This window comes from Cynocephalus volans, chromosome 3 (assembly GCF_027409185.1).
Source record: "Cynocephalus volans isolate mCynVol1 chromosome 3, mCynVol1.pri, whole genome shotgun sequence".
Taxonomy (NCBI): domain Eukaryota; kingdom Metazoa; phylum Chordata; class Mammalia; order Dermoptera; family Cynocephalidae; genus Cynocephalus; species Cynocephalus volans.
This window is the reverse complement of record NC_084462.1, coordinates 157,933,633-157,945,780: the sequence shown is the minus strand read 5'-3', so window position 1 is coordinate 157,945,780 and position 12,148 is coordinate 157,933,633. Positions and strand designations below refer to the sequence as shown.

The window sequence follows — 12,148 nt, the reverse complement described above, 5'->3', positions numbered from 1 at the left end:
GGTGGCATAGAGGAGAAGTATGTATATATATGCCACTTCAAGTGGCATATCCCTTTCTGAGGATGACTGCATTAAATGACCAGGGAGAGGTGAGAGAGGTAGAGTCAGAAATCTTTCTGAGTTGATTTTTGAGGAGACTTTTCAGTGCTTGATGATATCGGATGCCTGTGGATGGTAGGGAGTGTGGAATATTCATTGAATACTTTGACTATTGGTCCATTGTTGGTTTGCCATTCTCACAAAAAGGTGTACTATTGTCAGACTGTAGATGGTTTGGAAAGCTGAAAACATAAACAGAGTTTAGTTGCAAGGGCCACAGTGATATATCCAGAGTCAGAAGATTGCACCAGAGCAGCAACATTAACAACGTAACCTGAAAAAGTATCAGCAGCAGTGAGGTACCACCAATGATAGTCCAGAGAAGACAACAGAGTCCTAATGTAGTCAGTATCCTAGAAGCAGGCATTTTCAATGCCCCATGCAGTGTGGCTTCCTTTGCTGCAAGACAAGCAGGCCAACTTTTGTCAGGAGTCACAAGTCTGGTGTGTAGTGGTAGCTTCTGCTTCAGAAATACCTAGTTCTTTACTTTGTGCCCAGTCCATGATGGTAGATGTGCACTGTGCCTGGTGCATTGATGATTCCGAGTGGCTATGGCAGCAATCTGGATGGGGCATACTTGAACAGCTGCTTGATTCCAGCAGTCTTATCAGAGTACCTGCTCTTAACCGTGGGCATCTGCATGAGTGATCTAGACTATCCCATTAGCATTCAGTCATGATTTGTTTCCACAGTTCTTGGCTCCAAAGAGGGGTGTCTTTAATCTCTTAGTATTTACTCTTCCAAGTGGCATACCAGCTGCTTCAACCCTCACTGTAGTAGGCCATCCAGAGTTGTCATTGGGGCTGGATGCCTACTTCTACCCAATGGACACCATCTACTTTTATCTTAGCCTAACTGTCAGTGAACCAGGCGCAAACATTTAGAAGAATCTCTGTGAGTCAAAGTCCCTACTGAGCCAGCAGCTGTCCTTCAAGTAGTGGAGTAGAAGATAGTAAAACTCACAACGGGGGAGCTGCCACTTCATGTAAAACTGAGATGCCTGTAGGACCAGGCTAGCTATATTCTTGAAAATACTTTTTCCATAGGACCATTGAGGCTTGAGCCTTTCCCTTGTTACCTGTAGATTCCAAGTTGACCTGCCTCAAAGTGAGAATATCAGGCCTGGGATTCCTGAGGCCTTCATGGTTCAGGCACTCAATTTCAACAAGAATTTAATGGTAGGTTAATAGTTGCCCTTAAAAAAAAAAAGGTGTATTTGGTACCTGTGTCCAGCTGGTGGCGCTGTTATCCTAGTGAATGGCCTCTCAGTACTCCAGCAGACATTGTCTTTAAAGCTGTGATTTCTCTTTCTCTTCCAGGGATTTATATTATTTCTCCTGGACCACCAGGTGGGGACAGGATCACTTCTCTACATGCAGCAGTTCTTGAATGGGATAATCCTCTTTGACATGGGATCAGCTATACATTCAACCATGGAATCCACAACAATAGTACATTGAAGTGGCCCAAAGGGCCCCTTACCCACAAGGTTACTTTAACTTCCCTTCCCCACTGGGAACCTGGCTCAAACCCTAGCAGTTGAATTTGGGCCTTTTTTCCCCCTTGAACTAATGAGTCTAATAGGCCTGCATTAGGGGCTATAGTGATACCCACCCCCAGATTATGCCATTTCCCAGTTGGAGAATGTGGGGAGTGCTGGATGCAGGGGGTGAGAAGTGGTTTTTTCCTCTAATTAGCTCCTCACCAGGCTTGACACCACTTTCTTCCCAGTGTTCTTCCCTATGTCTGGTGAGCCTCTGGGCTTAGGGGCCTTTTTTCATTCCCTGTACATGCTGCTAGGGCTCTCTCTGCAGTCCTTAGTGCCTTTGGTAAACCCCCGTCTAGCAAATCCTTCCTCCATGGGACTGGGCAGGGTGGAGATGTGGGCCTCTGTGTCCTGAATTTGAGTCCCTCTCTTCCCTGGAGTTCCCCAGCATACCAGGGTAGATGTGTATGGCCTTCAGTCCCCTTTGGGGACACAGAGACCTCAGCTCCATCTTTAATCATCTTACTCTTTTTTTTTTTTTTTTTTAAAAAAGATGTCCAGTAAGGGGATCTTAACCCTTGGTGTTGTCAGCACCACACTCTCCGAAGTGAGTGAACCGGCCATTCCTATATGGGATCCGAACCCATGGCCTTGGAGTTATCAGCACCACACTCTCCTGAGTGAGCCATGGGCCCGCCCCTAATCACCTTACTCTTTAAAGCAGCTGACATTGTGGTAGATGGAGAGGGATCATGGAACATAAAGGGAGAGAGAGTGGCTATGAGTTAGTAATCAAGGCACATTTACTTTTGGCTTGAGCACACAGCTCACCCAAGTATATTTCATAGTTTTTATCTTTCAGCAGCCACGTTCATATCGCCTTTTGATTAGGGCTGTTGGGCTTGCTGCCCCATTGTCATGATCACATCTCTTCCTCCTTTGCCCAGAGGACAGTGAGAAATAACCAAGGCAGCATTCAGATGGCTTGTTTCAACCCTGCCTCTCTCCATTCAGCCTCTTTAATAAGTGGGACAGTTGGGGACTCTTACTCCTCCCATTGTCCACCACTTGGGCAAGAAGAGCATTTGCTATCAGATTCCGGGGAGTATTCTCATATCTTCTAACCCAGCCCATGGGGGTCCTCATCCTTTCTCTTACAGAACAGTATGTCGCTCATCATCCTATGCTTCTACTTCAAACTGTCAGGGTCTGGGATTTTATTTTAGCCTTCCTGTGAACTAATAAGTTACCCTGTCACTGTTTTATAGATGCAGGCAGAAGACAAAGTCTTTATTTCTTATGGCATAGCAAGCAGAATGAGCATCAGCACATTAGCACTGGTTCCTCTTGCCCTCAATGTCCCATTCGGTATCCTGGGTTTGGATGAATGCTTGCACATGCAGTGGATTGCATCTCAGCTGAGGAATAGTGAGCTTGGGGAATCTGAATCTGCTGTTTTATCGCAAGCAGTAAGCAAGACTACTCTCCGTCCCGGAGGGAGACACTAACTCTTCCCTCAAGGTTGTTTGCCACGAACATAACCCTGAGAAATGGTCTGGGTTAAGATCAGTAAGGACCTTGCATTCTTGACATACCCTGCAAGGCCTGTAGGAGCACAGGACCCATGGATCACTGTCTCTCCCCAAACAAACAAGCAATAAAAGCCAACAGGAAATGGGAATGCTACTACTGGTTTTACTTGAGAAACTTTTGAAGTAAAAATCTGGTACTCTTTTGTCAGTATGTTTTGAAATAGACTTCAAAACTAATCACAAATGTTGTGACAGTTTAAATAATGCCTAGTATGTGTGGTACTTTGTAGTCTACAGAGTTCTGTCACATGTGTTATCTGAGTTAATCCCTGATACCTCCCTGGGTGGGGTCATGGTGGATACTATTATTATCTTCATTGTGTAGATGAGAAAAGAGGTCTGGAGAGAGAGAGCAATTTTGTCACGTCATGCCATTAGTAAATGGTGGGGCTGGGACTGGATCTCTCTTCTTTCCACAAATCTGTTTTGTCACACTGTTTTGAAGTTATTTCTGTCTTTGACATCACCATGCTACTGTCCTCACCTCATGTCAGGCAGTGTCCTTAGCAGATGGTAGAAGTAGATTCACTTTTCTGCCTATCTATTGGCCCTACTAAGTTAAAAACAAACAAAGAACCTACATTTTTGGGAAAAGCATGTTTTGCCCCTTATGTGGTAGGTTGGTAATGACTGCTCATGGAAGCTGACCTGGAGATTAATGGCCACTAGAAAGCAACTCTTCTTTTAAGCTGCAGGGAGAAAATAACAAACAGAAATAGCCAGGCCCTGCTGAATGACTTGGCTACTGTTTTAGTCTGTTTTGTGTTGCTGTAACAGAATTACCTGAGACTGGGTAATTTATAAAGAAGAGAGGTTTATTTGGCTTACGATTCTGGGACAGCTGCGTCTGGTGTGGGCCTCAGGCTGCTTCTACTCATGGCAGAAAGTGGCAAGGAGCTAGCTGGTGGGTACAAGCAGATCACATGGTGAGAGGAAGCAAGAGAGAGACAGAGAGAGAGGAGGTGCCAGGGTCCTGTGAACAACAAGCTCTCTCAGGAACTAATAGAGTGAGAACTCACTTATTACTTCCCCCTCCCCCAGGGAGAGTATTAATCCATTCATGAGGGATCCGCCCCATGACTCAGTCAGTTTCCAACACTGCCACATTGGAGATCAAATTTCCACATGAGTTTTGGAGGGGACAACACATCCAAACTCCATCAGCTACATTCTCTACCTTCTTTTTTTTGGTGGCTGGCCAGTATTGGGATCTAAACCTTGACTTTGGTGTTATAATACCATGCTCTAACCAACTGAGCTATCTGGCCAGCCCTTGGCTGCCTTCTTAAAGCTCTCACGTAAAGTGTAAAGAGGTTTATGTGGTTGTATAGAAGAATAAGACGTTGCATTGTGTTTGAAAGCTGATGTATTAGAATCACTTATTTACTTGCAAAATAACTTATGCAGTGACGATAGGTTTTAGCTAAGCTCTTAACTTAGTAAGCAAACCCTCAATTTTTGTATATTGGTTAGTTCATTACAATAAGATCAGTCAGATCATAGTCAGCAGGTTACTTATCAAAAGGTTGATGAGCAAAATCAGATTCCTTTAACAATCATGGTTTATTGGCTCTGTCTAACCAGTAACCCAACAATGTAGTAATGTACTTTCTAAAAGTGAATGTAACTTCAGAGTTAGAAGTTAACAGACTTGGAAGAAAACTCTTGCTACAAGACTTTCCGTATTATAGGAAAACGCTTTGCCCTTTTAAAATAATTAGATAGAACTCAAGATACAGAATAAGTATATATTTAACTTAAGTTTATGGTAACTGGTAAATATTAGCTAATCTTTCTCATCTATCTAAATTAAGGTGAATGACCAGCTTGATGTCTTGCTTCCTCAAATCACTCGTGTCAAAAGCTTTTTATTTTTTTATCCAAACTTTCTCATTAATTGCTTAAAACACAGAGCCTTTGGTTTTAACTAGTTTTAACCATGCTTTATTAAGGCTATTTGGGTTTTGTGATAATTTAAAAATTCTTGTTTCTCTTTCTGTTTTTTCTTTAGTTGGGATGAGACTCACTTTGGAAAAATGGGAAGTTACTACATCAATCGTACCTTTTTCTTTGATGTGCACCCGCCTCTGGGGAAGGTGAGCAGTATAGTGACAACAGCTCCCTAAACTGGGAGGATGGCTCTTTAGGGTTGGAGCCAAGTCTTGGTTTTGGATTTAGTTCTTGGATTTGTAGAAAGAGTTCCCTGACATTCCAGACCAGCTACTTTCATGGAAAATCTTTGGTCTTTTTAGGGGTCCTCTGGGCTCAGAAATGGAGAGAGAGTTCATCAACTGATAGATGGATAAATAAAATGTGGTATGTCCACACGATGGAATATTATTCAGCCATAAAAAGAAATAAAATTGTGATACAAACTACAGCCTGTATGAACCTTGAAAACATTGTGCTAGATATAAGAAGCCAGACATAAAAAGTTACATATCATATGATTCCATTTGTATGAAATGTCCCGAATTGGCAAATCCATAGACAGAAAGTAGATTAGTGGTTGCTAGAGTCTGGGGAGAGGGAGGACTAGGAGGTGACTGCAAATGGGTATGGGCTTTCTTTTGGGGATGATGAAGTGTTCTGGAATTAGGTAATGGTAATGACTGCACAGTCTTGTGAATATATTTGAAACTACTGATTTTGCACCTTAAAATGGTGAATTTTATGTTATGTGAATTTTATCTCAATTTTAAAAAAGAAAAAAAATAGAAGGAATACATGGCATAAAGCAGACATAGCATAGGGGAACTGATTGTCTATATGGGAGCTAAACTTCTTTCCCCTCTCCCGACTCCCAGCATACACATTGTTTGACCTGTTTCTCTCACATGTTTTACAGATAGAAATTACATCAATTAGAATTCATTGTTCTCTTTTAAAAACAAGCACCTTGAGAAGGATTATGGATTAGCCCTGGCATTCACTCAAGCCTTTCTTCCTAACTGGAGACTGAGATCTTCAACACCAAGGGGACAGGAATTTGCCTGTGATGAAGTGGGGAAGTGATTTGGGAGCATGCAGTACTTGGGGATGGGGGCAGGAATGGCAGGGGTAGTGATCTTTGACAGGGGGCTTAGGGAATCATGAGAATTTGGGGTAGGGACCAGGGAGAAGGTCCCTGTAGGTGGGACAGGTGGAGAGGGAGGTGGAACAGATGGCCTATTTCAAATTTGGCTCTGAGCCCAGGAAAGGAATAAGAAATGTTATGCCTCTTCCTGTCTCCTTTATGGTACAACAACAATAAAAAGAAGAGCAATTGAACACTTAGTCTATTCTAGTCACTTGAGATGCATTATCTCATGGAAGCCTCAGAGTAACCTTATAAAGTAGGTACTATTGTATCCCATTTTACAGATGGCATAACTTAAGCAAGGTAAGTAGTTTGCCATAGGGAACAAAGCTAGTAAGTGGCAGAGTCAAAGTTCAGACTGACTTAGAATCTACTCTCTTAACTATTATACCACACTGCTTCATGAACTTGCCTTATCTTCCTGCTCAGACTACATCTGTTTACTATCATAGAATTAAGCAACAGAATGTGTTGACTATTTGCATTGGGCTAGCCTGGGAACTAGACCTTTGCTAGAGGAGATGTTTGTAGGAAGCCCAGCCCAGTTTTTTAGCCTGCCCTTATTTGGAGTTCCCTAGTGCCCAGCACAGTGTAGACATGTGGAAAAGACAGGCTGATTTGTTTAATTTACTTAAGCCTTTCCTTCTTCACATCTGGCCCCTGTGTGAAGGGAGAAATGTGAGGCTTTTTCCCAAGGCTGCCTCCAGGGAGTGCAGTCCATTTGTACTAGTTTATCTCCTGATGGTCCTGTGCTCTATCTGGTTTTGAAAGAGAGTGATGAGCATATTGGAAACCCATGAGAGAGAGAGAGCAAAGTAGCTTCTGTTGGTTCTTCTATTGGCCAGTCAAAGAATCAAAAAGCCCTTCAAAGTAGGCAAGTAGGAAGTTTTCTCTTATACTATTGAGGCCAATACCTGCCACTTCACACTGGCCCCCAGCCCAAGTCACCTGGGGGCTCCAGTCAAAAAGGAACTTAAAAAAAAAAATGTGTGCAGATAGTAAAAAATTTGATCAGACAGAAGAAAGTAAATGGTCAAAAGCCTCCTACACCCACATTTCTATTCCTCTAAAGGTAACCATGGTCACCTTTGTTAACAGTTTTTTATGTATCATCTCAGAAAGTTTTCATACAAATATGTGTATATTTTTATTCACTTTAATATGAACACGTTATGTATACACACATAATCCTTTTTAAAAACACAAATTCATTCAGATTAAATTGCTTAGCAACTTGTATTTTAAACATGATATATCTTAACTTCTTTCCACAAACACATTCTTTTTAGTGGCTGTATATTATTCCGTTATACAGATGTGCCATAAAGTATTTTACCCCTCTTTAGTTGGTGGGCATGTATGTTATTTCTTATTTTTAGCTGTTGTAAAAGACATTGCAGTGAGTATCCTCGTACCTGCATCTTTGCATCACTGTGCAGGTATATCTGAAAGATTCCTGGTGGCCAAACTAAAGAGACAAAAGATGCGCACACTTAAAATTGTGTTAGATAGTGCTAAATTTTCCTGCAAAAATGTTGTAATTACATATACCCCCACCAGCAGTGTGTGAGGGTACTTTTTTTCCCCACACTATTGTCAATTTGAGAGTAAAAAATGGTATTTGCATGTCATTATGAGTTAGGTTCATTTTCTCATGTTTATTAGCCATCTGTATTTTGTTTTCTATGAATTTGTCCATTTTCTAGTAGGTTGTTCATCTTTTTTAAATTGATTTGAATGAATTATTTAGTTAGGAAATTAGCTCAGGCTACTTACTTTTACTCTTAAGAGAGCTGAGAGGGAACTGAGTTTTGAGTGCCTGCTAAGTGCTTGGTCTATTATTAGGTGTTTTAGTATCCCTTCTAATCCTCACAGCCTTCTGCAAGGAAGGTTTTATTATCTGTAGCTCAGAGATATTAAGTATTGCTGATGATCAGAGAGCTAGTATGTGGGTGCTGAAATCCAAACGATCTGTGCATTTCTTCACTCCAGACCAGCCATATAGGCTGGGAATTTACGACCAACACCAGGCAGGCTTATCCTCTGAGACCCTAGGTGGGAAGGGGGATCCATTTGATTGTCACTTGTCAGTTCAAGTTCATCTAAATGTGTTTCGGTGACCCTGTCTTTTCAATACCTTATATTTATATTAAAGTAGTTAAATTAACATCTGGACCCTGAGATTCCCCCACCCCTGCTTTTTAAAAAAACAGACACACAAGCCTTTATAATCATTTACTGCTAAACTTTGGCTTCTATAACTTAACATGGAACTATAGAGAGTGGCTCTGTGTAGAACTACTTAGAGAAAAAAGGGAGGGGTTAGTAGTCCAAATCCAACTCCCACAAGCAGTGTGGCTAAGAGGGGCTCTCTCAAACAGCCAGTATATTGTCTCTCCTACAGCCTGACCAGAGCACAGGAGTCAGGCTGGAGCACCAGCCTGGGGCTGTCACAGGTGGTTGGCATTTGCTGACAGTTTTTATACTTTAGCTGCTTTTGATTGTTTGTATGGAAAAGAGAATTTTGCAATGTTGATGGCCAAAGGATATAGAAATGAAGAGACTGATCTTAAATGTTATAAAGGATTCACGACTCACAGTATCAGTTCGTAGTTGTTTTTTCTGGTTTAGGAGGTGCCAAGGTTGCCTTCCTTTGAAATATTGGAAATAGGAGAAACTAGTCTCTGGCCTTTTGGCATTTGTTTCTCTGTCTTTGCATTTCTCTTTCTCGTTTTCTTCTTTTCTCTCTATTCCTGGTATTTAGCTACTTGGTCACTTTTGTCCCTCCTCATTGTGACTTGGAACCTCATTTTCCTTTCAATGGGCCAATCTCCCAGGAATCAGCCTCTGCCCGTGACCTTCCCCAACATCCGTCATGTTTTATTTCATAACAGATGAAAGAAGGCTGAGTGAGAGAGCCCCTTATTGACCCTGTCTTCAAATTGTGAGTTTTTTTTCCCCAAAGTGTTTAGTCTGCACTGTTCCCAAGAAATTGGCTATAACACAAGAGAGGATTTGTTTTAAGCAATGAGCTCTGGAGACAAAAGATTCTTTTCTCTTCAGCAGCTGCAGGAGAAAATGTCACATTGGCAACTCCTTCTATGGACAGTTGTCAAGGGAAGTCAGCATCTATGGGTGCAGCTGGAGGGAAGTTCAGGGGACAGAGGAATCTTCTCCCAAAGGACTCTCATTTGTTCGTTTGTTCTTTTTCTCTCCTCAGATGCTGATAGGTCTTGCTGGCTACCTGAGTGGATATGATGGTACCTTTTTATTCCAGAGGCCTGGGGACAAGTATGAGCATCACAGTTACATAGGAATGAGAGGAGTAAGGAAGGCTTCCTGTCTTGATATACATTGACTGAACCCTGGGGCCACACTCAGTCAGAAATGTTACAGTTGGAGGTCCTGGAGTGGTGGCAGGTGTAGATAAAGAGACTTTGGGGTGGTGGGGAGAGGGGAGGATGATTGGACTCATCCCCTGTGGTGTAGAGATTCCAGACTGAGGTGGAGAAGAAGGGAAGGGGAGGCTACAAAAAATAGAGATTACATAGGTAGGAGCGAGCACACACACTGTCACTTGTTTCTCTGCCCGTGTCTAGCATCAGACCTCAGGTTGGAGGGTGGACCGGGCGGGACCCAGGCAGTCAGGAGTCTCCTGCCACCCTAAAATGGGCCTCAGTGCACTGGCAAGCTGCGTGTTCTTCCTCTCTGTAGCCACAGGTGCTGGAGTAAAGCCTACCTCTGAGAGCCTTTTTTTAAGGTTTTGGCATCCCTATACTCCCGTCACCCTGAATATTTCAGGCACACATAAGGAGTTTTTCAGCCTTATTTTAAGGAATGCCATCTGTCTGCTCCAGTTCCTGTGTGCCCTGATTCCCAGCACCAGCCTTGGTGGAACATGGCAGGGCCTAAACACTGAATTCTCTGTGAACCCTGTACCTGCAGCTAAATAAAACCTGCAGAAACTGATCTCCAGCATGGATCTCCAACATGAATCTCAGAGCAGTTTGCTTTTACAAGCCTTGAGGATCTCAAAGCATTTTAGATAAATGACTGTGTGCTTATTTGGGCTAATTATTAGATGATTTGCATGGGTATATCATGTCCTATTAAACTCTCAAATTCGGGGCCGGCCCGTGGCTCACTTGGGAGAGTGTGGTGCTGATAACACCAAGGCCACGGGTTCGGATCCCGTGTAGGGATGGCCGGTTCGCTCACTGGCTGAGCGTGGTGCTGACAACACCAAGTCAAGGGTTAAGATCCCCTTACCGGTCATCTTTAAGAAAACAAAACAAAACAAAAAAAACTCTCATTCATATTCTTAAGTGATTCTGTGCCTTCTTAATGACTTTTTTTTTGGTGGCTGGCCAGTATGGGGATCTGAATCCTTGACCTCAGTGATGTAACACTGTGGTCTAACCAACCGAGGTAATTGGCCAACCCCCTAGTGACTTTTGAACACCACATATCATACATAATTGGATATAGGCCAGATTCACTGTGGACTTGCTGTGGTATTGAGAAGGCCAAATATAAGCGCCTCATTTATTTTCTTTCACACTAGGGCACATTGCTTTTTGTGGACAAAAAGTAACAACGCAAATATGAGAACTTCCCATTCTTCTGGGCTGTCTATTGGGCAGTGTAGGGTCATGGAAGCTGTGATGTAAAAAAACCAAATGACCCTCCAGGTACTGAAGTATCATGCAGTCTTTTTTCCAAAATCAGGATATATCCTGTAGGTTAAAGAGTGGTTTCTGGTGTGATTGAAGATAAGAACTAGAGGAGAAATAACAGAAATAACATTAGAATTTTCTGAAATGTTAAGATACCTTCGAGAGGTCTTTCTCAACTTGTACCCACAGTTTTGTAATAGAACTAATGTTTATCAAGTACTTTCTGTATGTTAATAAAACTTTAGCTAATTTAATCTTCACAGTAAACCCGTGAGGTAGGAACTCTTATTTTTCACATTATACAGGTGGAGAGGTTGAGATACAGAGACGTGACTTTCTCAAAGTCACAGCTAGCAGTGATGATGCAGTCCTACCCTCACTTTCCTGCCTGAACTTTTATTTCATGTCAGTGCACAAGTTGCTCAGTGTTGCTTGACTTGACTCTTCACTGTTATACCACCTCTTTCTTATTTATAGATATACCAGGTGATATTAGGTCACCATAGTCATGCCTTTTTCAGGGTCCTCCATCTTTTTTTTTTTTAAAGATGACCGGTAATGGGGGTCTTAACCCTTGACTTGGTGTTGTCAGCACCACGCTCTCCCAAGTGAGCTGACCATCCATCCCTGTGTAGGGATCTGAACCCTTGGCCTTGGTGTTATAAGCACCACACTCTCCCAAGTGAGCCATGGGGCAGCTCTCAGGGTCCTCCATCTTAAACATTAGTTTGTACCAAGTCAAGTGGGTCCCTGGTGCTTAGCTCAGCTTGTTATTTGACAACTTCTCTGTTTCTTCCTTAGTTCTGTGCATTCCTTGGTTCCTGGCTGATCCCCTTTGCTTACCTCACTGTACTGGATCTGTCCAAGTCCCTCCCAGCAGCACTGCTCACTGCTGCCCTCCTTACCTTTGGTAAGTTGTCTTATACCATGTTTTTTGGGAAGTGGACTGCCACACTGTGAATGTAGCTGGGAATCAGTACGTTCAAGGGCCATATCAATGGGCTCAGTTTTTAATTAACATTAGAATTGGGTAAAATGTATTACAAATCTCATTTTATTCCTTAGTAATACATATATAAATACTTACATGTAGAATGCTTTTATATTATTGGAGGGGAGAGTTAGCATGGGTAATCCCAAGGAATAGATTATCTCTGAGTTATCCACATTTGAGTTTGGAATGGATAATAAGATAAATTTATGTGTGTGTTCGAAG

At 42.3% G+C, this 12,148-nt stretch overlaps 1 protein-coding gene across 2 annotated transcripts in view; it reads left to right on the top strand.

Moving 5' to 3' along the window:
- Window positions 1-12,148, top strand: part of POMT2 (protein O-mannosyltransferase 2) — a 41,172-nt gene that overhangs the window by 3,175 nt on the left and 25,849 nt on the right. For both annotated transcript variants that reach the window (XM_063089461.1, XM_063089460.1), the window contains exons 2-4: window positions 5,189-5,273; window positions 9,477-9,581; window positions 11,734-11,842. In XM_063089461.1, coding sequence (XP_062945531.1) covers window positions 5,189-5,273; window positions 9,477-9,581; window positions 11,734-11,842 — 299 coding nt within the window. The remainder of the gene's footprint in view (window positions 1-5,188; window positions 5,274-9,476; window positions 9,582-11,733; window positions 11,843-12,148) is intronic.